The sequence below is a fragment of the Schistocerca serialis genome, chromosome 11, assembly GCF_023864345.2.
Source record: "Schistocerca serialis cubense isolate TAMUIC-IGC-003099 chromosome 11, iqSchSeri2.2, whole genome shotgun sequence".
Taxonomy (NCBI): domain Eukaryota; kingdom Metazoa; phylum Arthropoda; class Insecta; order Orthoptera; family Acrididae; genus Schistocerca; species Schistocerca serialis.
Window position 1 is genome coordinate 76,808,964 of NC_064648.1, and position 23,923 is coordinate 76,832,886.

The 23,923-nt window shown below is 41.7% G+C and overlaps 1 protein-coding gene across 1 annotated transcript in view; it reads left to right on the forward strand.

The window, feature by feature from the left end:
* LOC126426927 (uncharacterized) overlaps positions 1-23,923 on the forward strand; it is a 163,063-nt gene that overhangs the window by 50,356 nt on the left and 88,784 nt on the right. Inside the window, exon 3 of the mRNA XM_050089034.1 lies at positions 4,243-4,401. Within this exon, the coding sequence (XP_049944991.1) occupies positions 4,243-4,401 (159 nt within the window). The remainder of the gene's footprint in view (positions 1-4,242; positions 4,402-23,923) is intronic.

The window sequence follows — 23,923 nt, forward strand, 5'->3', positions numbered from 1 at the left end:
GCGTCCATCGGGGAAATTGCTGTTCTTGTGGGACCAAGTGTTTCGGCAGTGCAACGGGTGTGTGCAGACCACGACGAGATGGGCCAGGTCACACAATCCAGCCAACTCCCTGAGAAGATAGACGCGTCATCCAAATGGCATTCCAGGACAGATCTGTGTGCTCTTCGGCTGTGCCGCAACAGTGTAACACACCGCACACTGTCAGGGGTGACAGTCCGTCGCCGTTTGTTTTGTTACGGCACGGGTTACACTTGCGCGTCGTCCACTTCTCCACCTGCCATTGACGAACGTGTATAAACATGCTAGACAGCAATGGTGTATGGAAAGGCGCCACTGCGGATAGGAATAGCATCATATAGTGTTTTCCGCCGAATGCAGGTTCTGTTTGCTTCCATACGATGCCCTCATTTTGGTTCACCATACACAGGGGGAGCGGCGTCACAGTGACTGCAATCGGACGAGGCATACAGCCCCAGTTCGAGGCCTTATGGTGTGGCGTGCTGTTGGGCACAACCACAAACCACATTTTGTGCATGTCTGGGGTATAACACCACAACTCTCTGTGTGGTCATACGTTTTCTACGTGTTTTCCTATGTTTGTATCATTAGCTGTGCTGCATATTATTCTTGTAAATATGTTGTCAAGTTGCAAATGCTCTTTGTTATTTAAGAAACATAATACGCATGGAATGTTAACATTTTGTAAGTAGACACGCTGGCCTAGTCAGGGAAAAGCTACTGTCAAAGAGCGTAATAAATTGTAAATGCATTATCGCTGGGCGTGCGAGCGCGCCAAAAAGAAGCAGAAGTTGGGAGTTGCGAGGAGACGATTGGTGTCGTCGGTTGTGTGTATTCGCCGGTGTGGCTATGCAAAAGTGCGAAGGCGAAAAGTCTGTTTCCCAAGTGCGGAGCAGTGAAAACTGAAATGGTTGTTTTGGCGGATGTTTAATATGGGCAAGCTATGTGTATGGCATTTATTGGGCACAGCACAAATGCAGCAAGAGTAATTCGCATAACATCAAGAGTACTGTGGGCCCTTGTTATTGGCTATGGTATGAGAAGAAGATCAACCTGTGCCCTATTTTACCGCTGAATGAAGCCGCTCGACAAACCAACGGCATCATAAAGTGAAGTAGACCAACACTTTTTATAACTAGAAGTGTAACAGGCTGACCAGCGTACTTGGAACTCTATTGCTTAAATAACACTGTTTTCGTGCATATTGTCACATAAATAATTTTCATACGTCGTTATCCAAGTATCATAGTACCCATCGTATCCCTTTGTACGAACCGAGATAGTCAGAAAATGAACTGAAACCGAAGTTAACACAATTTATTAGATTATCAAAACTTTTGGACAATTATGTAATAATGAAATCTTTGGCTGTAGTATGACTAATGTCAGAAATGGAATGATGCAAAAGCCATTATTAATTCATTTGCTGAAAATAGAGTAACTTTCATAATCAAAAATTTCTAGTAAAACTTTACTTAATTTGGACACTGAATATCACTGTCAAAGCATAGTTTCTAATTTATACCTTGTGGCACAATTTACAACAGTCCTTACCCGTGAGCAAATTCACACAATCTTCCTGTTGATACAATTACAACAGTCAGTATTACGGTGGGTAACGTAACAAAAGTTTCTATCCACAGCCAATAGACAATCGTACTGTAACTGATTCTTATGCAAGACTGCTCACGTGTATAAAGTTCAGTTTCTATTTAATTATTCGTGTTGTGGTGAGGAATTGACGACCGTCGCTTATTTTCATTAATGACATACTTTGAAAACCTTTTTTCCCAATTTCCCACTAACTACTGTTTATTAAAAATTAGTTTACGTAACAAAAACATGTAAAATTAACCGAACTTTGTGTCTAATCGTCATTGCTAAAGTACTGAGCAGTGGGGATTCGGTTATAACTTCATCTACTTCTCTCGGTTTTATATTATTCTGTGGAGTAAATACCTTTTCGCCACAGATTAGGGTCATATAGGGAAGTCTGATTAGACGTAGAGACAGGAGTGTGTCAAGGGCACTGTGGCCAGCGTGACCTACGTGAATGACATCCCGCGGCCTGCAGCCATACCCTTTGTGCACATCACCCCAAATGCTGCTTTCCAGCATGACAATGCATGACCGCACGCTGCTGCACGAACACGTGCCTTTTTGGTGGCAGTGCTGTGAACCAATGCCAACCACCACAGATGAACTTTGGAACCAGGTGAATAAGCGTGATGCCTATACCACAGGACGCCATTCGCGGGTTAAGCGTGTCGATGCCATCACGCATGGAAGAATGAATCAGGCCCCATCGTAGTCCCTGTGGCTACTAGGCAAAAGGATGCATGCTGAACCGAGGTGACTGAAGTGCTTATCATTTATGAAGGACATATTAATTAATGTATATGTCCTGTTGTAAGTAGGCTGTTTAGGTTTTTATATTGGTAACGCCACGTATGAAAATCACTGACTGTGCTGCGTGCAGTCTGAGGGTGGTCGGCATTGTTGCAATAGTCGCTATTGTAGTGTTGGGCAGTTGGCTGTTAACAGCGCGTAGCGTTGCGCAGTTGGATGTGAGCCGCCAGCAGTGGTGGATGTGGGGAAGTGAGATCGCGAATTTTTGAGAGCCGATGATCTGGACGTGTGTCCATCAGAAACAGTACATTTGTAAGAATGGATGTCACGAACTGCTATATATTTTACGACTTTTGAACACTATTAAGGTAAATACGTTGTTTGTTCTCTATCAAAATCTTTCATTTGCTAACTATGCCTATCAGTAGTTAGTGCCTTCAGTAGTTTGAATCTTTTATTTAGCTGGCAGTAGTGGCGCTCGCTGTATTGCAGTAGTTCGAGTAACGAAGATTTTTGTGAGGTAAATGATTTGTGAAAGGTATAGGTTAATGTTAGTCAGGGTCATTCTTTTGTAGGGATTATTGAAATTCAGATTGCGTTGCGCTAAAAATATTGTGTGTCAGCTTAGTGTTGATCAGAATAAGTAAAGAGAGAAATTTCTGAGTACGTTCAGTTTTGCTCAGCTGTTTGAAAATCAAATAATGTAAGAGGTTTATCAGCACAGTAATTTAATAATTTTTCTAGGGGGACGTTTCACTGTGAATGTGAATGTCCTTTCTCTAGTCGTTCGAGGTGTTCTGTTTATTCTGATCATGAGAATGTTTTAATGGTAAGTTAAATATTTTGTTTGGAGAACACTTTCAATCCCAAAGCAAACTTTTTCACAGACGAATTCTCAAAATTGATATATTTGTCTGTAATGCAGATCATGTTGGTATCGTTATTGCACACTATTGCTCAATTTCGTATTACTACACTAAAGTCCGCCCCCAGTAGCTGAGTGGTCAGCGTGACAGAATGTCAATCCTAAAGGCCTGGGTTCGATTCCCAGGAGGGTCGGAGATTTTCTCAGCTCAGGGACTGGTTCTTGTGTTGTGATAAACATCATCATTTCTTCCCCATCGACGCGCAAGTCGTCGAAGTGCTATCAGATCGAAAGACTTGCACCCGGCGAACGGTGAACCCGACGGGAGGCCCTATTCACATGACATTTATTTTACTATAGTACAATATTGCTTAACTTTAGTTCATCTATTTTATTTCTGTCTTAGCTTCGTTCTGTATACCAGTTGACACATACCTGTTGGACCCAATGAATACCGTATGTGGATCTTAATATAACATGAGGAAGCAGTCTGTTACCCTTTCTCGTAGGTATTTACCACGGTGAAGCAACCCTATCAGTCACCTTCTAGTGTAGTTCGTTGTCAATAGATTTTTCTCTTCAGCAGCAAACGAATGTTCAAGTCAGCTGACGAAAGGCTTTGAATGATTGGCAGATATTCCTTTACAGAGTGAAATACGTTTTCCTTCCAACTTAGACTGGATATCTGAGAATTATCTGTTACATATGTCCTTTCTGATGAATGTCTGCAGGCAACGGAAACTGCACAATAGTAGACACCTTTCCCTACCTTGATTTAAGAAAGTATAATCGAAATGGAAATCTTTTCTCTTCGCTTAGAGATTGATACAACAATTTCTTTAAACCTACTATTTGCTTTATCCCTGTACGCAATCTGGCGTGCTTTTGAAAGAGCTGAAAATGTTTGCACTTGATCCCATTTCATTTCCTGCAAAATTGTCTGCAAGTGATCTGCTCTGAGGAAGTTTTCGTGAACAGTTCTCTGATGATTTTCTGTGGTGTCGTTGCAGATGGAGATCACCGTTTACAAGTGGGGCAGTACTGGTGGATGGCTCAAATTTTACGACCTGACCTTCACCAAGCCATTCGACTACTTGCTGACTAACTTCCCGGCCGTCTTTGAGTACATCTGGTACCCCATGGGCATCAACAAGAAGCCTGTGCCTCCGGCAAGTATCCAATCACTACTCTGGACGGAGCGTATCTTCAGAAGCGTGTATGACAAACTGCACGCAAAATATCCATTGAAGTGATACTTAGAAGGCTGCTATTCATACCGGAACATCTAGAACATCTCCATATAGTTTTATTTAATGTCATGCTTTGTGAAACTCGTTTACGATGACTTTGAGGAATGGCAATAAGAAACGGAATATGTTCGAAATTAATCACTTTGACGCCTTTCTGGTGTTAAGCACCTCTCCTCCAAATTATCAGATCCTAAAACTGAATCTGGAGGCAGACGCTAATGTGTAAGGAAAACGTTGTCAGTTTGAACTAGAGATGAGATATGAACAGAGAAAAACACATTACTCGCACCAGCTGAAGTTTACGGATACTTTCTTGCATGGAATGTAACAAAACGCCTTTCGTGAGAGTTTAGTTTAATTACTTTCATGGTCTGCGCACTGTAATTTCGACCTCTCGCTACGATGTGGAGAGAGTCACTTTTGCAGCTGTAGTGCATGTTCTCGCCGAGAAACAAGACAACTTGCTGACCATTTGTGCGGTTGTCTTCTTAACTGTCTCAATACACTTTTTTTGTATTGTCCATCTCCCACCCATCTCTCTAAAACAACACGCACGTGCCCAAGCACACACACACACACACACACACACACACACACACACACACACACACAAAGATTATTAACAACTCAAGCAGATACGATTTCAGACAGCGTTTGATGTTAATTTTATTTAGTATAAAATTCTTTACATTACTGGCTATGACGTCAAAGACCTCATTCCTTTCTGTAGTACAGTATGGATTAGTGGTGGGTAGTGTAAGTCGTTTCTCCTTCTATTACTGAATTTATGAAGGGTGCTGTTGTTTCTGAACGTGATTTATTACGGGAAAAAAATTGATAAAGTAATAAATGTGCTCTGAGTCTTGTGTTGGTGTGCCGAAATCAACCGTAGAAAGACCTGCCTCCGAGATGGCCGTTTTTCCTGAGAATACGTATCACGTATGTCTGGGAAATGCCTTTCTACAATACCACTGGTCGTCTTTTTCTTGACAATTGTGCAAAATCTTGTTCAGCAAGTCTGAAGACTTCTTTTCTTTACCCATTCGAAGATTTTAAGGACTTTTTTACTAGAATGTCAACAGTTTGTTACCTGAAGACAGCACTGTAATATCATGAAACTAGTCGCGATTAGTAAACCATTTTGACTCATCTGCTGCCGTTTTCATCGTTCGAAATGCATAGTTACAGCTGTTGCTACCCCTCGTACCAAGTGATTTGTAACGTGTTACACTACCTACAGAAAACTGCCCTCCTTAATTTGTCCACTTGCAATGTATAAATATTTACCCACAAAAGATTTAATTTAACGTTACCTCCCCCTCGAGAGTTCGAGATAGACCGCCCGAAATTTAAAAAAAATCGAATTTTCAAAAATAGCGCACATCTTTCTGAAGAGTATGATATACAAAACATATATATTCGGGGAAATGTAAAACACCTTATTTCGTCTGAAGTGTGCCACAGTGCAGTGCCACAACTTCATCGCAATAAAGACAAGAGAGAAGCAAGACACTACACATTTCATCAGTCCTTAGGTCCAAGCATTTTTCTCTCTTATCTTGCTACAGCTTTCACGGCGTGCTTTCCTTTCTGCGAAAGAGTTTACACATATAAAAAAAAAATTGCATCACCTCGGTTCGCAGAGTTCCGGAACCTGTACTGAAAATTGGAATAGAGATCAAGGTAAACGTAATTTCTGTCTTTTTATTGCTCATGAAAACCATACGTTGCATGTTGTATCACCCTACAGCGAGACCTTCAGAGGTGCTGGTCCCGATTGCTGTACACACCGATACCTATAATACCCAGTAGCATGTCCTCTTGCATTGATGCATGCCTGTATTCCTCGTGGCATACTATCCACAGCTGGTCCCGATTGCTGTACACACCGATACCTATAATACCCAGTAGCATGTCCTCTTGCATTGATGCATGCCTGTATTCCTCGTGGCATACTATCCACAAGTTTATGAAGGCAAACTTGGTCCAGATTGTCCCACTCCTCAACGGTGATTCGGCGTAAATCCCTCAGAGTGGTTGGTGTGTGACATCGTTCATAAACAGCACTTTTCAATCTTTCCCAGGCATGTTCGATAGGGTTCATGTCGTTATCCTGAAGGAAGTCATTCACAAGATGTGCACGATGGGGGCGCGAATTGACGTCCATGAAGACGAATGCCTCGCCAATATGCTACGGATTTGGTTGCGCTATCGGTCGGAGAATGGCATAGAAGTATTGTACAGCCGTTAGGGCGCATACCATGACCACCAGCGGCGTACGTCGGCCCCTCATAATGCCACGCCAAAACAGCAGGGAACCTCCACCTTGCTGCACTCGCTGGACAGTGTATCTAGGGCATTCAGCCTGACCAGGCTGCCTCCAAACACGTCTCTGGCTATTGTCTGGTTGAAGGCGTATGCGACACTCATCGGTGAAGAGAACGTGACGCCAGTACTGAGCTGTCCATTCGGCATGTTGTTGGGCCCATCCGTGCCGCACTGCATGGTGTTGTGGTTGCAAAGATGGACCTCGCCATAGACGTCAGGAGTGAAGTTGCGCATCATGCCGCCTGTTGCGCACAGTTTGAGTCGTAACACGACGTCCTGTGGCTGCACGAAGGGCATTATTCAATATGGTGATGTTGCTTTCCTCCGAGCCATAATCCGTAGGTAGAAGTCATACACTGCAGTAGCAGCCCTTGGGCGGCCTGAGCGAGGCATGTCATCGACAGTTCGTATGTACATCCTCCATGTCCGAACAACATCGCTTTAGTTCACTCCGAGACGCCTGGACACTTGCCTTCCTGGTACAAAGTAACAATGCGGACGCGATCTAACCGTGGTATTGGCCGTCTAGGCGTGGTTGAACTACAGACAACACGAGCCGTGTACCTCCTTCCTGGTGGAATGGCTGTAACTTTATCGGCTATCGGACCCCTTCCGTCTAATAGGCGTTGCTCATGCATGGTTGTTTACGTCTTTTGGAGGGTTTAGTGACATTTGTGAACAGTCAGAGGGACTGTGTCTGTGAAACAATAGCCACAGTCAACGTCTATCTTCAGGAGTTCTGGGAACCGGGCTGATGCAAAATCTTTTTTGATATGTGTATTACGTCATCAAAGTTCGTGAAACGTTTTGCTACATGAAAAATTAAAATGGTGTTGCCTAATACTGAAATAGCCGTTAATACGAGTAGTACCCAAGACTGGCAGGATTTCTCGATTTGATTACGTCTATTTTGTCAGTGTCTGCTAGATAAAACGAAATACGTCTTTTTAATATTGCAGCAGTTGTAACACTCGACAAATAAACGAGACTGTTTTGTCACAAATGGTTATGTTTATCTACCTTGGTTCAAATGGTTCTGAGCACTATGGGACTTAACATCTGAGGTCGTCAGTCCCCTAGAACTTAGAATTACTTAAACCTAACTAAACTAAAGATATCACACACATCCATGCCCAAGGCAGGATTCGAACCTGCGACCGTAGCAGTCCCGCGGTTCCAGACTGAAGCGCCTAGAACCGCACGGCCACCGCGGCCGGCCTTATCTACCTTATTCATATAAATAACACGACAGAATATTACTCACAAAGTACGCATATCAAATGCCTATTAGGCTTACTACAAGCAAAAATTTTATGTTGGGAGTTTCACTTTTCGTTCATAAGCTCCAATTTCTCAAGCATGAGATCGAGTAGTAGTACAAAATTTTTGTATAAATTTGAGATCGTCATATTCTTCCATCTAATTTGTGTGATGTTCTCGTTTTTTCTCCTTACTCGTTCTAACAAGCAATCTTATCATCACTAATTCTGTAACTATTCCTGCCATTTTAAAAAAATTGTTCTCCAGTTGACTTCACTAACCCAGCCAGTATCCTGTTTAGTTATCCCGCGTCCATTCTCCGGTTAGGCGTTTTTTACATGTGCGTGAAAAGCATTTTCCGCGCTATTCCGAGAATAGAATTAAGCTGCTGCTAATCGGAGACTGTACCGCTGGCCGTTAATAGTGTATCAATCTAACAAAAATTTCCTCTCAGAATTTCATTTTCTTGGATACATCGGGGAAATAATATGTAATTTTCATTACCTGATGTTGCTGTTAGTCGCTTATTTCCACTCTGATTGTCTGAATCTATGGAATTCGCTGAAAGTTAAAATAAGGCTTATCATTCGCACACCTAATCAACCACATAAAAAAAACAGCGATTGGTATTCACCCGTTCTCATTTATTGGGACTGGCTCATACAGCCCCATCCCCCTTTGTCTGCGGGAAAGTTATTAACTTCTGGATGCAACGCGGGTTCCCCTAGCAGAGACATCACGTACTGTATGCACGCGTTGAGTCAACTTATGATACGTTCAGAAATGAACTTAGAATGTTCGAAAATCAATAGGGATATGTTTCAGAATCATATGAATAATCGCCGGCCGAAGTGGCCGTGCGGTTAAAGGCGCTGCAGTCTGGAACCGCAAGACCGCTACGATCGCAGGTTCGAATCCTGCCTCGGGCATGGATGTTTGTGATGTCCTTAGGTTAGGTAGGTTTAACTAGTTCTAAGTTCTAGGGGACTAATGACCTCAGCAGTTGAGTCCCATAGTGCTCAGAGCCATTTGAACCATATGAATAATCGAGACGTGGTGTTTCAGAATCATATGAATAATCGAGTCGTAAAACAAGATTTTTTCGTCAATAATATGAATTTGGCGCCGCTTGAAATTGCCGTCCTGGGCAAATAACCCAGTCCCCCCCCCCCTCCCCGCCCATAGATACGGCTCTTCTTACGTTGGCTTCTGGCTTCAGTACTTGTCCACGCTAAGATCGAGAATGTTGAATAATAGAATAACAGTGAATGGAAACTCAGTGACGATAACCTGCTGCGAATATCCTGATGTAAACTTACCTCCTACAACCTGAAAAATTCGTACAAAATCCTTGCTAGTAATCTTGTGCTCAATAAATGAGTGTCGATCGCGCAGGCAACTCTCAGTGAATCAACACGTTTGCTGAAGGCAAAATGATCCTGGGAGAGTACGCACTAGTGTGTAGCTCGTGCAGTACATGACCTCCTGGCTTGTTAAATAGATTCGTTAAATGAACGCTATTTGTTTAATAATGCCAAGGAGCGTAAATAAATTCAAAAGGATCGTATGAGAGCCACTGATTACTTCAACTGGAAAGACAGCTTATACGAGAGGCGTTCAGTAAGTAATGGATTCTGTTTTTTTCGGTCAGTTTCGATTGAAAAATTGCAGAATTTGTCACGGAATATTCCCTCTTCAGTCCCTGCGGTTTCATGAAGTTTCGGTGGGTGGCAGCAGTATATGTAACATTAAAAACGGCGTCTGTAAGAGCAGAGCTGTCATTGAGTTTCTTTTGGTGGGAAACCAGAGCACCGTAAATATTCGTAGGCACTTGCCGAATGTCTACGGAGAACTGGCGTTGAACAAAAGCACGATGATTCGTTGGGCGAGGCGCCAGTCATCATTGCAAAAAGGTCACGCAGACCTGTCCGATATCCCACATGGCAGCCGGCCGCACACGTTTGTGACTCCTGCAAAGTGTCATCGCAACAAAAATTCAAACGAAATCCTTTATCTCCATGATAAGCAAAGTGTCACTCTAGTCAGCGTACCAGAGAGGAGCTCCCAAAACTTCATTGGACTGTTCTTGCTCGTCCACCCTACAGCCTGGATCTCGCATCTTCTACGTGTTTGGTCCAATAATGGATACACTCCATGAGAAGCAGTACGTGGATGATAGCGAGGTTAGTGATGAAGCAAGATGTAGGTTCTGACGTCGACCATTAGAGTGGTGCTATGTGGACCTACAGGCCGTCCCACTAAGGTGACGCAACGGCGTCATACTGAACAGAGATCATGTTGAAAAATAAGTTTTTGTAGCGAAAAGAGTTGCGTATAATTGGTGTACTGGAATATTGATAAAAGCAGTGTGCTTTCAGAAAAAAAAAGAGTCTTGCATTACGTACTGAATGACCCTCGTAGTACTGGATGTGGTGCAGGAACTTCCTTACCTCAGCCGGCCGCGGTGGTCTAGCGGTTCTGGCGCTGCAGTCCGGAACCGCGGGACTGCTGCGGTCGCAGGTTCGAATCCTGCCTCGGGCATGGGTGTGTGTGATGTCCTTAGGTTAGTGAGGTTTAAGTAGTTCTAGGTTCTAGATGTTGAGTCCCATAGTGCTCAGAGCCTTCCTGACCTTAAAAAAATCATGAAGCAGAAAGTATTGCAAATGTCAGTTTAATTCGCTTTTCTTTACATTTCTTTTTATATCCTTTTTATATCCGCCCTCCTCAGTGCATCTGGAGAGTCGAAATCGAAGTTTCGTTTCAGCATCCAGCATTTCTATATGTTGGCATTAGCAGCACGAATATGGTTCTGCAGCTCACACTGGGTCTGTGGCCGATTGGTGTACACCAAGGGTTTCAGGTAGCCCCATAAGACAGCCCCAAGTCGCAGCGGGCTAAACGTGGCCAGCGTGCTGGCGACTGCAGATCGCAGTGTGATCCCTGCCGTCGTTGGATAAGCAGCTGCAGCAGCAAGTCATATACTCCTAGCTCACTCATTTGTTACATAGTTTAATTCTTAATTTCTTTGCGTGTTTCTGGTACTTGCATTGTTTAATTCATAAATTTCGGACGTATTATAGTATTTGAGAGTTGTAGCATCGCGTTTTAGTACCTGAATAGTGTAAATTCGCGTAGTCGTTTGTCTTCTGTTTTTGTTTAGAACGGCCAGTGTCGGTTGGTCACAGTCAGTGTGCTCCCTGCCGTCGTTGGATAAGCAGCTGCAGCAGCAAGTCGTATACTCCTAGCTCACTCATTTGTTACATAGTTTAATTCTTAATTTCTTTGCGTGTTTCTGGTACTTGCATTGTTTAATTCATAAATTTCGGACGTATTATAGTATTTGAGAGTTGTAGCATCGCGTTTTAGTACCTGAATAGTGTAAATTCGCGTAGTCGTTTGTCTTCTGTTTTTGTTTAGAACGGCCAGTGTCGGTTGGTCACAGTCAGTGTGCTCCCTGCCGTCGTTGGATAAGCAGCTGCAGCAGCAAGTCATATACTCCTAGCTCACTCATTTGTTACATAGTTTAATTCTTAATTTCTTTGCGTGTTTCTGGTACTTGCATTGTTTAATTCATAAATTTCGGACGTATTATAGTATTTGAGAGTTGTAGCATCGCGTTTTAGTACCTGAATAGTGTAAATTCGCGTAGTCGTTTGTCTTCTGTTTTTGTTTAGAACGGCCAGTGTCGGTTGGTCACAGTCAGTGTGCTCCCTGCCGTCGTTGGATAAGCAGCTGCAGCAGCAAGTCATATACTCCTAGCTCACTCATTTGTTACATAGTTTAATTCTTAATTTCTTTGCGTGTTTCTGGTACTTGCATTGTTTAATTCATAAATTTCGGACGTATTATAGTATTTGAGAGTTGTAGCATCGCGTTTTAGTACCTGAATAGTGTAAATTCGCGTAGTCGTTTGTCTTCTGTTTTTGTTTAGAACGGCCAGTGTCGGTTGGTCACAGTCAGTGTGCTCCCTGCCGTCGTTGGATAAGCAGCTGCAGCAGCAAGTCATATACTCCTAGCTCACTCATTTGTTACATAGTTTAATTCTTAATTTCTTTGCGTGTTTCTGGTACTTGCATTGTTTAATTCATAAATTTCGGACGTATTATAGTATTTGAGAGTTGTAGCATCGCGTTTTAGTACCTGAATAGTGTAAATTCGCGTAGTCGTTTGTCTTCTGTTTTTGTTTAGAACGGCCAGTGTCGGTTGGTCACAGTCAGTGTGCTCCCTGCCGTCGTTGGATAAGCAGCTGCAGCAGCAAGTCATATACTCCTAGCTCACTCATTTGTTACATAGTTTAATTCTTAATTTCTTTGCGTGTTTCTGGTACTTGCATTGTTTAATTCATAAATTTCGGACGTATTATAGTATTTGAGAGTTGTAGCATCGCGTTTTAGTACCTGAATAGTGTAAATTCGCGTAGTCGTTTGTCTTCTGTTTTTGTTTAGAACGGCCAGTGTCGGTTGGTCACAGTCAGTGTGCTCCCTGCCGTCGTTGGATAAGCAGCTGCAGCAGCAAGTCATATACTCCTAGCTCACTCATTTGTTACATAGTTTAATTCTTAATTTCTTTGCGTGTTTCTGGTACTTGCATTGTTTAATTCATAAATTTCGGACGTATTATAGTATTTGAGAGTTGTAGCATCGCGTTTTAGTACCTGAATAGTGTAAATTCGCGTAGTCGTTTGTCTACTGTTTTTGTTTTGAACAGCCAGTGTCGGTTGGTCACAGTCAGTGTGCTCCCTGCCGTCGTTGGATAAGCAGCTGCAGCAGCAAGTCGTATACTCCTAGCTCACTCATTTGTTACATAGTTTAATTCTTAATTTCTTTGCGTGTTTCTGGTACTTGCATTGTTTAATTCATAAATTTCGGACGTATTATAGTATTTGAGAGTTGTAGCATCGCGTTTTAGTACCTGAATAGTGTAAATTCGCGTAGTCGTTTGTCTTCTGTTTTTGTTTAGAACGGCCAGTGTCGGTTGGTCACAGTCAGTGTGCTCCCTGCCGTCGTTGGATAAGCAGCTGAGCAGCAAGTCGTATACTCCTAGCTCACTCATTTGTTACATAGTTTAATTCTTAATTTCTTTGCGTGTTTCTGGTACTTGCATTGTTTAATTCATAAATTTCGGACGTATTATAGTATTTGAGAGTTGTAGCATCGCGTTTTAGTACCTGAATAGTGTAAATTCGCGTAGTCGTTTGTCTTCTGTTTTTGTTTAGAACGGCCAGTGTCGGTTGGTCACAGTCAGTGTGCTCCCTGCCGTCGTTGGATAAGCAGCTGCAGCAGCAAGTCATATACTCCTAGCTCACTCATTTGTTACATAGTTTAATTCTTAATTTCTTTGCGTGTTTCTGGTACTTGCATTGTTTAATTCATAAATTTCGGACGTATTATAGTATTTGAGAGTTGTAGCATCGCGTTTTAGTACCTGAATAGTGTAAATTCGCGTAGTCGTTTGTCTTCTGTTTTTGTTTAGAACGGCCAGTGTCGGTTGGTCACAGTCAGTGTGCTCCCTGCCGTCGTTGGATAAGCAGCTGCAGCAGCAAGTCGTATACTCCTAGCTCACTCATTTGTTACATAGTTTAATTCTTAATTTCTTTGCGTGTTTCTGGTACTTGCATTGTTTAATTCATAAATTTCGGACGTATTATAGTATTTGAGAGTTGTAGCATCGCGTTTTAGTACCTGAATAGTGTAAATTCGCGTAGTCGTTTGTCTACTGTTTTTGTTTTGAACAGCCAGTGTCGGTTGGTCACAGTCAGTGTGCTCCCTGCCGTCGTTGGATAAGCAGCTGCAGCAGCAAGTCGTATACTCCTAGCTCACTCATTTGTTACATAGTTTAATTCTTAATTTCTTTGCGTGTTTCTGGTACTTGCATTGTTTAATTCATAAATTTCGGACGTATTATAGTATTTGAGAGTTGTAGCATCGCGTTTTAGTACCTGAATAGTGTAAATTCGCGTAGTCGTTTGTCTTCTGTTTTTGTTTAGAACGGCCAGTGTCGGTTGGTCACAGTCAGTGTGCTCCCTGCCGTCGTTGGATAAGCAGCTGCAGCAGCAAGTCATATACTCCTAGCTCACTCATTTGTTACATAGTTTAATTCTTAATTTCTTTGCGTGTTTCTGGTACTTGCATTGTTTAATTCATAAATTTCGGGCGTATTATAGTATTTGAGAGTTGTAGCATCGCGTTTTAGTACCTGAATAGTGTAAATTCGCGTAGTCGTTTGTCTTCTGTTTTTGTTTAGAACGGCCAGTGTCGGTTGGTCACAGTCAGTGTGCTCCCTGCCGTCGTTGGATAAGCAGCTGCAGCAGGAAGTCATATACTCCTAGCTCACTCATTTGTTACATAGTTTAATTCTTAATTTCTTTGCGTGTTTCTGGTACTTGCATTGTTTAATTCATAAATTTCGGACATATTATAGTATTTGAGAGTTGTAGCATCGCGTTTTAGTACCTGAATAGTGTAAATTCGCGTAGTCGTTTGTCTTCTGTTTTTGTTTAGAACGGCCAGTGTCGGTTGGTCACAGTCAGTGTGCTCCCTGCCGTCGTTGGATAAGCAGCTGAGCAGCAAGTCGTATACTCCTAGCTCACTCATTTGTTACATAGTTTAATTCTTAATTTCTTTGCGTGTTTCTGGTACTTGCATTGTTTAATTCATAAATTTCGGACGTATTATAGTATTTGAGAGTTGTAGCATCGCGTTTTAGTACCTGAATAGTGTAAATTCGCGTAGTCGTTTGTCTTCTGTTTTTGTTTAGAACGGCCAGTGTCGGTTGGTCACAGTCAGTGTGCTCCCTGCCGTCGTTGGATAAGCAGCTGCAGCAGCAAGTCATATACTCCTAGCTCACTCATTTGTTACATAGTTTAATTCTTAATTTCTTTGCGTGTTTCTGGTACTTGCATTGTTTAATTCATAAATTTCGGACGTATTATAGTATTTGAGAGTTGTAGCATCGCGTTTTAGTACCTGAATAGTGTAAATTCGCGTAGTCGTTTGTCTTCTGTTTTTGTTTAGAACGGCCAGTGTCGGTTGGTCACAGTCAGTGTGCTCCCTGCCGTCGTTGGATAAGCAGCTGCAGCAGCAAGTCATATACTCCTAGCTCACTCATTTGTTACATAGTTTAATTCTTAATTTCTTTGCGTGTTTCTGGTACTTGCATTGTTTAATTCATAAATTTCGGACGTATTATAGTATTTGAGAGTTGTAGCATCGCGTTTTAGTACCTGAATAGTGTAAATTCGCGTAGTCGTTTGTCTACTGTTTTTGTTTTGAACAGCCAGTGTCGGTTGGTCACAGTCAGTGTGCTCCCTGCCGTCGTTGGATAAGCAGCTGCAGCAGCAAGTCGTATACTCCTAGCTCACTCATTTGTTACATAGTTTAATTCTTAATTTCTTTGCGTGTTTCTGGTACTTGCATTGTTTAATTCATAAATTTCGGACGTATTATAGTATTTGAGAGTTGTAGCATCGCGTTTTAGTACCTGAATAGTGTAAATTCGCGTAGTCGTTTGTCTTCTGTTTTTGTTTAGAACGGCCAGTGTCGGTTGGTCACAGTGTGCTCCCTGCCGTCGTTGGATAAGCAGCTGCAGCAGCAAGTCGTATACTCCTAGCTCACTCATTTGTTACATAGTTTAATTCTTAATTTCTTTGCGTGTTTCTGGTACTTGCATTGTTTAATTCATAAATTTCGGACGTATTATAGTATTTGAGAGTTGTAGCATCGCGTTTTAGTACCTGAATAGTGTAAATTCGCGTAGTCGTTTGTCTTCTGTTTTTGTTTAGAACGGCCAGTGTCGGTTGGTCACAGTCAGTGTGCTCCCTGCCGTCGTTGGATAAGCAGCTGCAGCAGCAAGTCGTATACTCCTAGCTCACTCATTTGTTACATAGTTTAATTCTTAATTTCTTTGCGTGTTTGTGGTACTTGTATTGTTTAATTCATAAATTTCGGGCGTATTATAGTATTTGAGAGTTGTAGCATCGCGTTTTAGTACCTGAATAGTGTAAATTCGCGTAGTCGTTTGTCTTCTGTTTTTGTTTAGAACGGCCAGTGTCGGTTGTCACAGTCAGTGTGCTACCTGCCGTCGTTGGATAAGCAGCTGCAGCAGCAAGTCGTATACTCCTAGCTCACTCATTTGTTACATAGTTTAATTCTTAATTTCTTTGCGTGTTTCTGGTACTTGCATTGTTTAATTCATAAATTTCGGGCGTATTATAGTATTTGAGAGTTGTAGCATCGCGTTTTAGTACCTGAATAGTGTAAATTCGCGTAGTCGTTTGTCTTCTGTTTTTGTTTAGAACGGCCAGTGTCGGTTGGTCAGTGTGCTCCCTGCCGTCGTTGGATAAGCAGCTGCAGCAGCAAGTCGTATACTCCTAGCTCACTCATTTGTTACATAGTTTAATTCTTAATTTCTTTGCGTGTTTCTGGTACTTGCATTGTTTAATTCATAAATTTCGGACGTATTATAGTATTTGAGAGTTGTAGCATCGCGTTTTAGTACCTGAATAGTGTAAATTCGCGTAGTCGTTTGTCTTCTGTTTTTGTTTAGAACGGCCAGTGTCGGTTGGTCACAGTCAGTGTGCTCCCTGCCGTCGTTGGATAAGCAGCTGCAGCAGCAAGTCGTATACTCCTAGCTCACTCATTTGTTACATAGTTTAATTCTTAATTTCTTCGCGTGTTTCTGGTACTTGTATTGTTTAATTCATAAATTTCGGGCGTATTATAGTATTTGAGTTGTAGCATCGCGTTTTAGTACCTGAATAGTGTAAATTCGCGTAGTCGTTTGTCTTCTGTTTTTGTTTAGAACGGCCAGTGTCGGTTGGTCACAGTCAGTGTGCTCCCTGCCGTCGTTGGATAAGCAGCTGCAGCAGCAAGTCGTATACTCCTAGCTCACTCATTTGTTACATAGTTTAATTCTTAATTTCTTTGCGTGTTTCTGGTACTTGCATTGTTTAATTCATAAATTTCGGGCGTATTATAGTATTTGAGAGTTGTAGCATCGCGTTTTAGTACCTGAATAGTGTAAATTCGCGTAGTCGTTTGCCTTCTGTTTTTGTTTAGAACGGCCAGTGTCGGTTGGTCACAGTGTGCTCCCTGCCGTCGTTGGATAAGCAGCTGCAGCAGCAAGTCGTATACTCCTAGCTCACTCATTTGTTACATAGTTTAATTCTTAATTTCTTTGCGTGTTTCTGGTACTTGCATTGTTTAATTCATAAATTTCGGGCGTATTATAGTATTTGAGAGTTGTAGCATCGCGTTTTAGTACCTGAATAGTGTAAATTCGCGTAGTCGTTTGTCTTCTGTTTTTGTTTAGAACGGCCAGTGTCGGTTGGTCACAGTGTGCTCCCTGCCGTCGTTGGATAAGCAGCTGCAGCAGCAAGTCGTATACTCCTAGCTCACTCATTTGTTACATAGTTTAATTCTTAATTTCTTTGCGTGTTTCTGGTACTTGCATTGTTTAATTCATAAATTTCGGACGTATTATAGTATTTGAGAGTTGTAGCATCGCGTTTTAGTACCTGAATAGTGTAAATTCGCGTAGTCGTTTGTCTTCTGTTTTTGTTTAGAACGGCCAGTGTCGGTTGGTCAGTCAGTGTGCTCCCTGCCGTCGTTGGATAAGCAGCTGCAGCAGCAAGTCGTATACTCCTAGCTCACTCATTTGTTACATAGTTTAATTCTTAATTTCTTTGCGTGTTTCTGGTACTTGCATTGTTTAATTCATAAATTTCGGACGTATTATAGTATTTGAGAGTTGTAGCATCGCGTTTTAGTACCTGAATAGTGTAAATTCGCGTAGTCGTTTGTCTTCTGTTTTTGTTTAGAACGGCCAGTGTCGGTTGGTCACAGTCAGTGTGCTCCCTGCCGTCGTTGGATAAGCAGCTGCAGCAGCAAGTCGTATACTCCTAGCTCACTCATTTGTTACATAGTTTAATTCTTAATTTCTTTGCGTGTTTCTGGTACTTGTATTGTTTAATTCATAAATTTCGGGCGTATTATAGTATTTGAGAGTTGTAGCATCGCGTTTTAGTACCTGAATAGTGTAAATTCGCGTAGTCGTTTGTCTTCTGTTTTTGTTTAGAACGGCCAGTGTCGGTTGGTCACAGTCAGTGTGCTCCCTGCCGTCGTTGGATAAGCAGCTGCAGCAGCAAGTCGTATACTCCTAGCTCACTCATTTGTTACATAGTTTAATTCTTAATTTCTTTGCGTGTTTCTGGTACTTGCATTGTTCAATTCATAAATTTCGGGCGTATTATAGTATTTGAGAGTTGTAGCATCGCGTTTTAGTACCTGAATAGTGTAAATTCGCGTAGTCGTTTGTCTTCTGTTTTTGTTTAGAACGGCCAGTGTCGGTTGGTCACAGTGTGCTCCCTGCCGTCGTTGGATAAGCAGCTGCAGCAGCAAGTCTTATACTCCTAGCTCACTCATTTGTTACATAGTTTAATTCTTAATTTCTTTGCGTGTTTCTGGTACTTGCATTGTTTAATTCATAAATTTCGGACGTATTATAGTATTTGAGAGTTGTAGCATCGCGTTTTAGTACCTGAATAGTGTAAATTCTCGTAGTCGTTTGTCTTCTGTTTTTGTTTAGAACGGCCAGTGTCGGTTGGTCACAGTCAGTGTGCTCCCTGCCGTCGTTGGATAAGCAGCTGCAGCAGCAAGTCGTATACTCCTAGCTCACTCATTTGTTACATAGTTTAATTCTTAATTTCTTTGCGTGTTTCTGGTACTTGCATTGTTTAATTCATAAATTTAGGACGTATTATAGTATTTGAGAGTTGTAGCATCGCGTTTTAGTACCTGAATAGTGTAAATTCGCGTAGTCGTTTGTCTTCTGTTTTTGTTTAGAACGGCCAGTGTCGGTTGGTCAGTCAGTGTGCTCCCTGCCGTCGTTGGATAAGCAGCTGCAGCAGCAAGTCGTATACTCCTAGCTCACTCATTTGTTACATAGTTTAATTCTTAATTTCTTTGCGTGTTTCTGGTACTTGCATTGTTTAATTCATAAATTTCGGGCGTATTATAGTATTTGAGAGTTGTAGCATCGCGTTTTAGTACCTGAATAGTGTAAATTCGCGTAGTCGTTTGTCTTCTGTTTTTGTTTAGAACGGCCAGTGTCGGTTGGTCACAGTCAGTGTGCTCCCTGCCGTTGTTGGATAAGCAGCTGCAGCAGCAAGTCGTATACTCCTAGCTCACTCATTTGTTAAATAGTTTAATTCTTAATTTCTTTGCGTGTTTCTGGTACTTGCATTGTTTATTCATAAATTTCGGGCGTATTATAGTATTTGAGAGTTGTAGCATCGCGTTTTAGTACCTGAATAGTGTAAATTCGCGTAGTCGTTTGTCTTCTGTTTTTGTTTAGAACGGCCAGTGTCGGTTGGTCACAGTGTGCTCCCTGCCGTCGTTGGATAAGCAGCTGCAGCAGCAAGTCGTATACTCCTAGCTCACTCATTTGTTACATAGTTTAATTCTTAATTTCTTTGCGTGTTTCTGGTACTTGCATTGTTTAATTCATAAATTTCGGACGTATTATAGTATTTGAGAGTTGTAGCATCGCGTTTTAGTACCTGAATAGTGTAAATTCGCGTAGTCGTTTGTCTTCTGTTTTTGTTTAGAACGGCCAGTGTCGGTTGGTCACAGTCAGTGTGCTCCCTGCCGTCGTTGGATAAGCAGCTGCAGCAGCAAGTCGTATACTCCTAGCTCACTCATTTGTTACATAGTTTAATTCTTAATTTCTTTGCGTGTTTCTGGTACTTGTATTGTTTAATTCATAAATTTCGGGCGTATTATAGTATTTGAGAGTTGTAGCATCGCGTTTTAGTACCTGAATAGTGTAAATTCGCGTAGTCGTTTGCGTTCTGTTTTTGTTTAGAACGGCCAGTGTCGGTTGGTCACAGTGTGCTCCCTGCCGTCGTTGGATAAGCAGCTGCAGCAGCAAGTCGTATACTCCTAGCTCACTCATTTGTTACATAGTTTAATTCTTAATTTCTTTGCGTGTTTCTGGTACTTGCATTGTTTAATTCATAAATTTCGGACGTATTATAGTATTTGAGAGTTGTAGCATCGCGTTTTAGTACCTGAATAGTGTAAATTCGCGTAGTCGTTTGTCTTCTGTTTTTGTTTAGAACGGCCAGTGTCGGTTGGTCACAGTGTGCTCCCTGCCGTCGTTGGATAAGCAGCTGCAGCAGCAAGTCGTATACTCCTAGCTCACTCATTTGTTACATAGTTTAATTCTTAATTTCTTTGCGTGTTTCTGGTACTTGCATTGTTTAATTCATAAATTTCGGACGTATTATAGTATTTGAGAGTTGTAGCATCGCGTTTTAGTACCTGAATAGTGTAAATTCGCGTAGTCGTTTGTCTTCTGTTTTTGTTTAGAACGGCCAGTGTCGGTTGGTCACAGTCAGTGTGCTCCCTGCCGTCGTTGGATAAGCAGCTGCAGCAGCAAGTCGTATACTCCTAGCTCACTCATTTGTTACATAGTTTAATTCTTAATTTCTTTGCGTGTTTCTGGTACTTGCATTGTTTAATTCATAAATTTCGGGCGTATTATAGTATTTGAGAGTTGTAGCATCGCGTTTTAGTACCTGAATAGTGTAAATTCGCGTAGTCGTTTGCCTTCTGTTTTTGTTTAGAACGGCCAGTGTCGGTTGGTCACAGTGTGCTCCCTGCCGTCGTTGGATAAGCAGCTGCAGCAGCAAGTCGTATACTCCTAGCTCACTCATTTGTTACATAGTTTAATTCTTAATTTCTTTGCGTGTTTCTGGTACTTGCATTGTTTAATTCATAAATTTCGGACGTATTATAGTATTTGAGAGTTGTAGCATCGCGTTTTAGTACCTGAATAGTGTAAATTCGCGTAGTCGTTTGTCTTCTGTTTTTGTTTAGAACGGCCAGTGTCGGTTGGTCACAGTGTGCTCCCTGCCGTCGTTGGATAAGCAGCTGCAGCAGCAAGTCGTATACTCCTAGCTCACTCATTTGTTACATAGTTTAATTCTTAATTTCTTTGCGTGTTTCTGGTACTTGCATTGTTTAATTCATAAATTTCGGACGTATTATAGTATTTGAGAGTTGTAGCATCGCGTTTTAGTACCTGAATAGTGTAAATTCGCGTAGTCGTTTGTCTTCTGTTTTTGTTTAGAACGGCCAGTGTCGGTTGGTCAGTCAGTGTGCTCCCTGCCGTCGTTGGATAAGCAGCTGCAGCAGCAAGTCGTATACTCCTAGCTCACTCATTTGTTACATAGTTTAATTCTTAATTTCTTTGCGTGTTTCTGGTACTTGCATTGTTTAATTCATAAATTTCGGGCGTATTATAGTATTTGAGAGTTGTAGCATCGCGTTTTAGTACCTGAATAGTGTAAATTCGCGTAGTCGTTTGTCTTCTGTTTTTGTTTAGAACGGCCAGTGTCGGTTGGTCACAGTCAGTGTGCTCCCTGCCGTTGTTGGATAAGCAGCTGCAGCAGCAAGTCGTATACTCCTAGCTCACTCATTTGTTACATAGTTTAATTCTTAATTTCTTTGCGTGTTTCTGGTACTTGCATTGTTTATTCATAAATTTCGGGCGTATTATAGTATTTGAGAGTTGTAGCATCGCGTTTTAGTACCTGAATAGTGTAAATTCGCGTAGTCGTTTGTCTTCTGTTTTTGTTTAGAACGGCCAGTGTCGGTTGGTCACAGTGTGCTCCCTGCCGTCGTTGGATAAGCAGCTGCAGCAGCAAGTCGTATACTCCTAGCTCACTCATTTGTTACATAGTTTAATTCTTAATTTCTTTGCGTGTTTCTGGTACTTGCATTGTTTAATTCATAAATTTCGGACGTATTATAGTATTTGAGAGTTGTAGCATCGCGTTTTAGTACCTGAATAGTGTAAATTCGCGTAGTCGTTTGTCTTCTGTTTTTGTTTAGAACGGCCAGTGTCGGTTGGTCACAGTCAGTGTGCTCCCTGCCGTCGTTGGATAAGCAGCTGCAGCAGCAAGTCGTATACTCCTAGCTCACTCATTTGTTACATAGTTTAATTCTTAATTTCTTTGCGTGTTTCTGGTACTTGTATTGTTTAATTCATAAATTTCGGGCGTATTATAGTATTTGAGAGTTGTAGCATCGCGTTTTAGTACCTGAATAGTGTAAATTCGCGTAGTCGTTTGCGTTCTGTTTTTGTTTAGAACGGCCAGTGTCGGTTGGTCACAGTGTGCTCCCTGCCGTCGTTGGATAAGCAGCTGCAGCAGCAAGTCGTATACTCCTAGCTCACTCATTTGTTACATAGTTTAATTCTTAATTTCTTTGCGTGTTTCTGGTACTTGCATTGTTTAATTCATAAATTTCGGACGTATTATAGTATTTGAGAGTTGTAGCATCGCGTTTTAGTACCTGAATAGTGTAAATTCGCGTAGTCGTTTGTCTTCTGTTTTTGTTTAGAACGGCCAGTGTCGGTTGGTCACAGTGTGCTCCCTGCCGTCGTTGGATAAGCAGCTGCAGCAGCAAGTCGTATACTCCTAGCTCACTCATTTGTTACATAGTTTAATTCTTAATTTCTTTGCGTGTTTCTGGTACTTGCATTGTTTAATTCATAAATTTCGGACGTATTATAGTATTTGAGAGTTGTAGCATCGCGTTTTAGTACCTGAATAGTGTAAATTCGCGTAGTCGTTTGTCTTCTGTTTTTGTTTAGAACGGCCAGTGTCGGTTGGTCACAGTCAGTGTGCTCCCTGCCGTCGTTGGATAAGCAGCTGCAGCAGCAAGTCGTATACTCCTAGCTCACTCATTTGTTACATAGTTTAATTCTTAATTTCTTTGCGTGTTTCTGGTACTTGCATTGTTTAATTCATAAATTTCGGGCGTATTATAGTATTTGAGAGTTGTAGCATCGCGTTTTAGTACCTGAATAGTGTAAATTCGCGTAGTCGTTTGCCTTCTGTTTTTGTTTAGAACGGCCAGTGTCGGTTGGTCACAGTGTGCTCCCTGCCGTCGTTGGATAAGCAGCTGCAGCAGCAAGTCGTATACTCCTAGCTCACTCATTTGTTACATAGTTTAATTCTTAATTTCTTTGCGTGTTTCTGGTACTTGCATTGTTTAATTCATAAATTTCGGACGTATTATAGTATTTGAGAGTTGTAGCATCGCGTTTTAGTACCTGAATAGTGTAAATTCGCGTAGTCGTTTGTCTTCTGTTTTTGTTTAGAACGGCCAGTGTCGGTTGGTCACAGTGTGCTCCCTGCCGTCGTTGGATAAGCAGCTGCAGCAGCAAGTCGTATACTCCTAGCTCACTCATTTGTTACATAGTTTAATTCTTAATTTCTTTGCGTGTTTCTGGTACTTGCATTGTTTAATTCATAAATTTCGGACGTATTATAGTATTTGAGAGTTGTAGCATCGCGTTTTAGTACCTGAATAGTGTAAATTCGCGTAGTCGTTTGTCTTCTGTTTTTGTTTAGAACGGCCAGTGTCGGTTGGTCACAGTCAGTGTGCTCCCTGCCGTCGTTGGATAAGCAGCTGCAGCAGCAAGTCGTATACTCCTAGCTCACTCATTTGTTACATAGTTTAATTCTTAATTTCTTTGCGTGTTTCTGGTACTTGCATTGTTTAATTCATAAATTTCGGACGTATTATAGTATTTGAGAGTTGTAGCATCGCGTTTTAGTACCTGAATAGTGTAAATTCGCGTAGTCGTTTGTCTTCTGTTTTTGTTTAGAACGGCCAGTGTCGGTTGGTCACAGTCAGTGTGCTCCCTGCCGTCGTTGGATAAGCAGCTGCAGCAGCAAGTCGTATACTCCTAGCTCACTCATTTGTTACATAGTTTAATTCTTAATTTCTTTGCGTGTTTCTGGTACTTGTATTGTTTAATTCATAAATTTCGGGCGTATTAT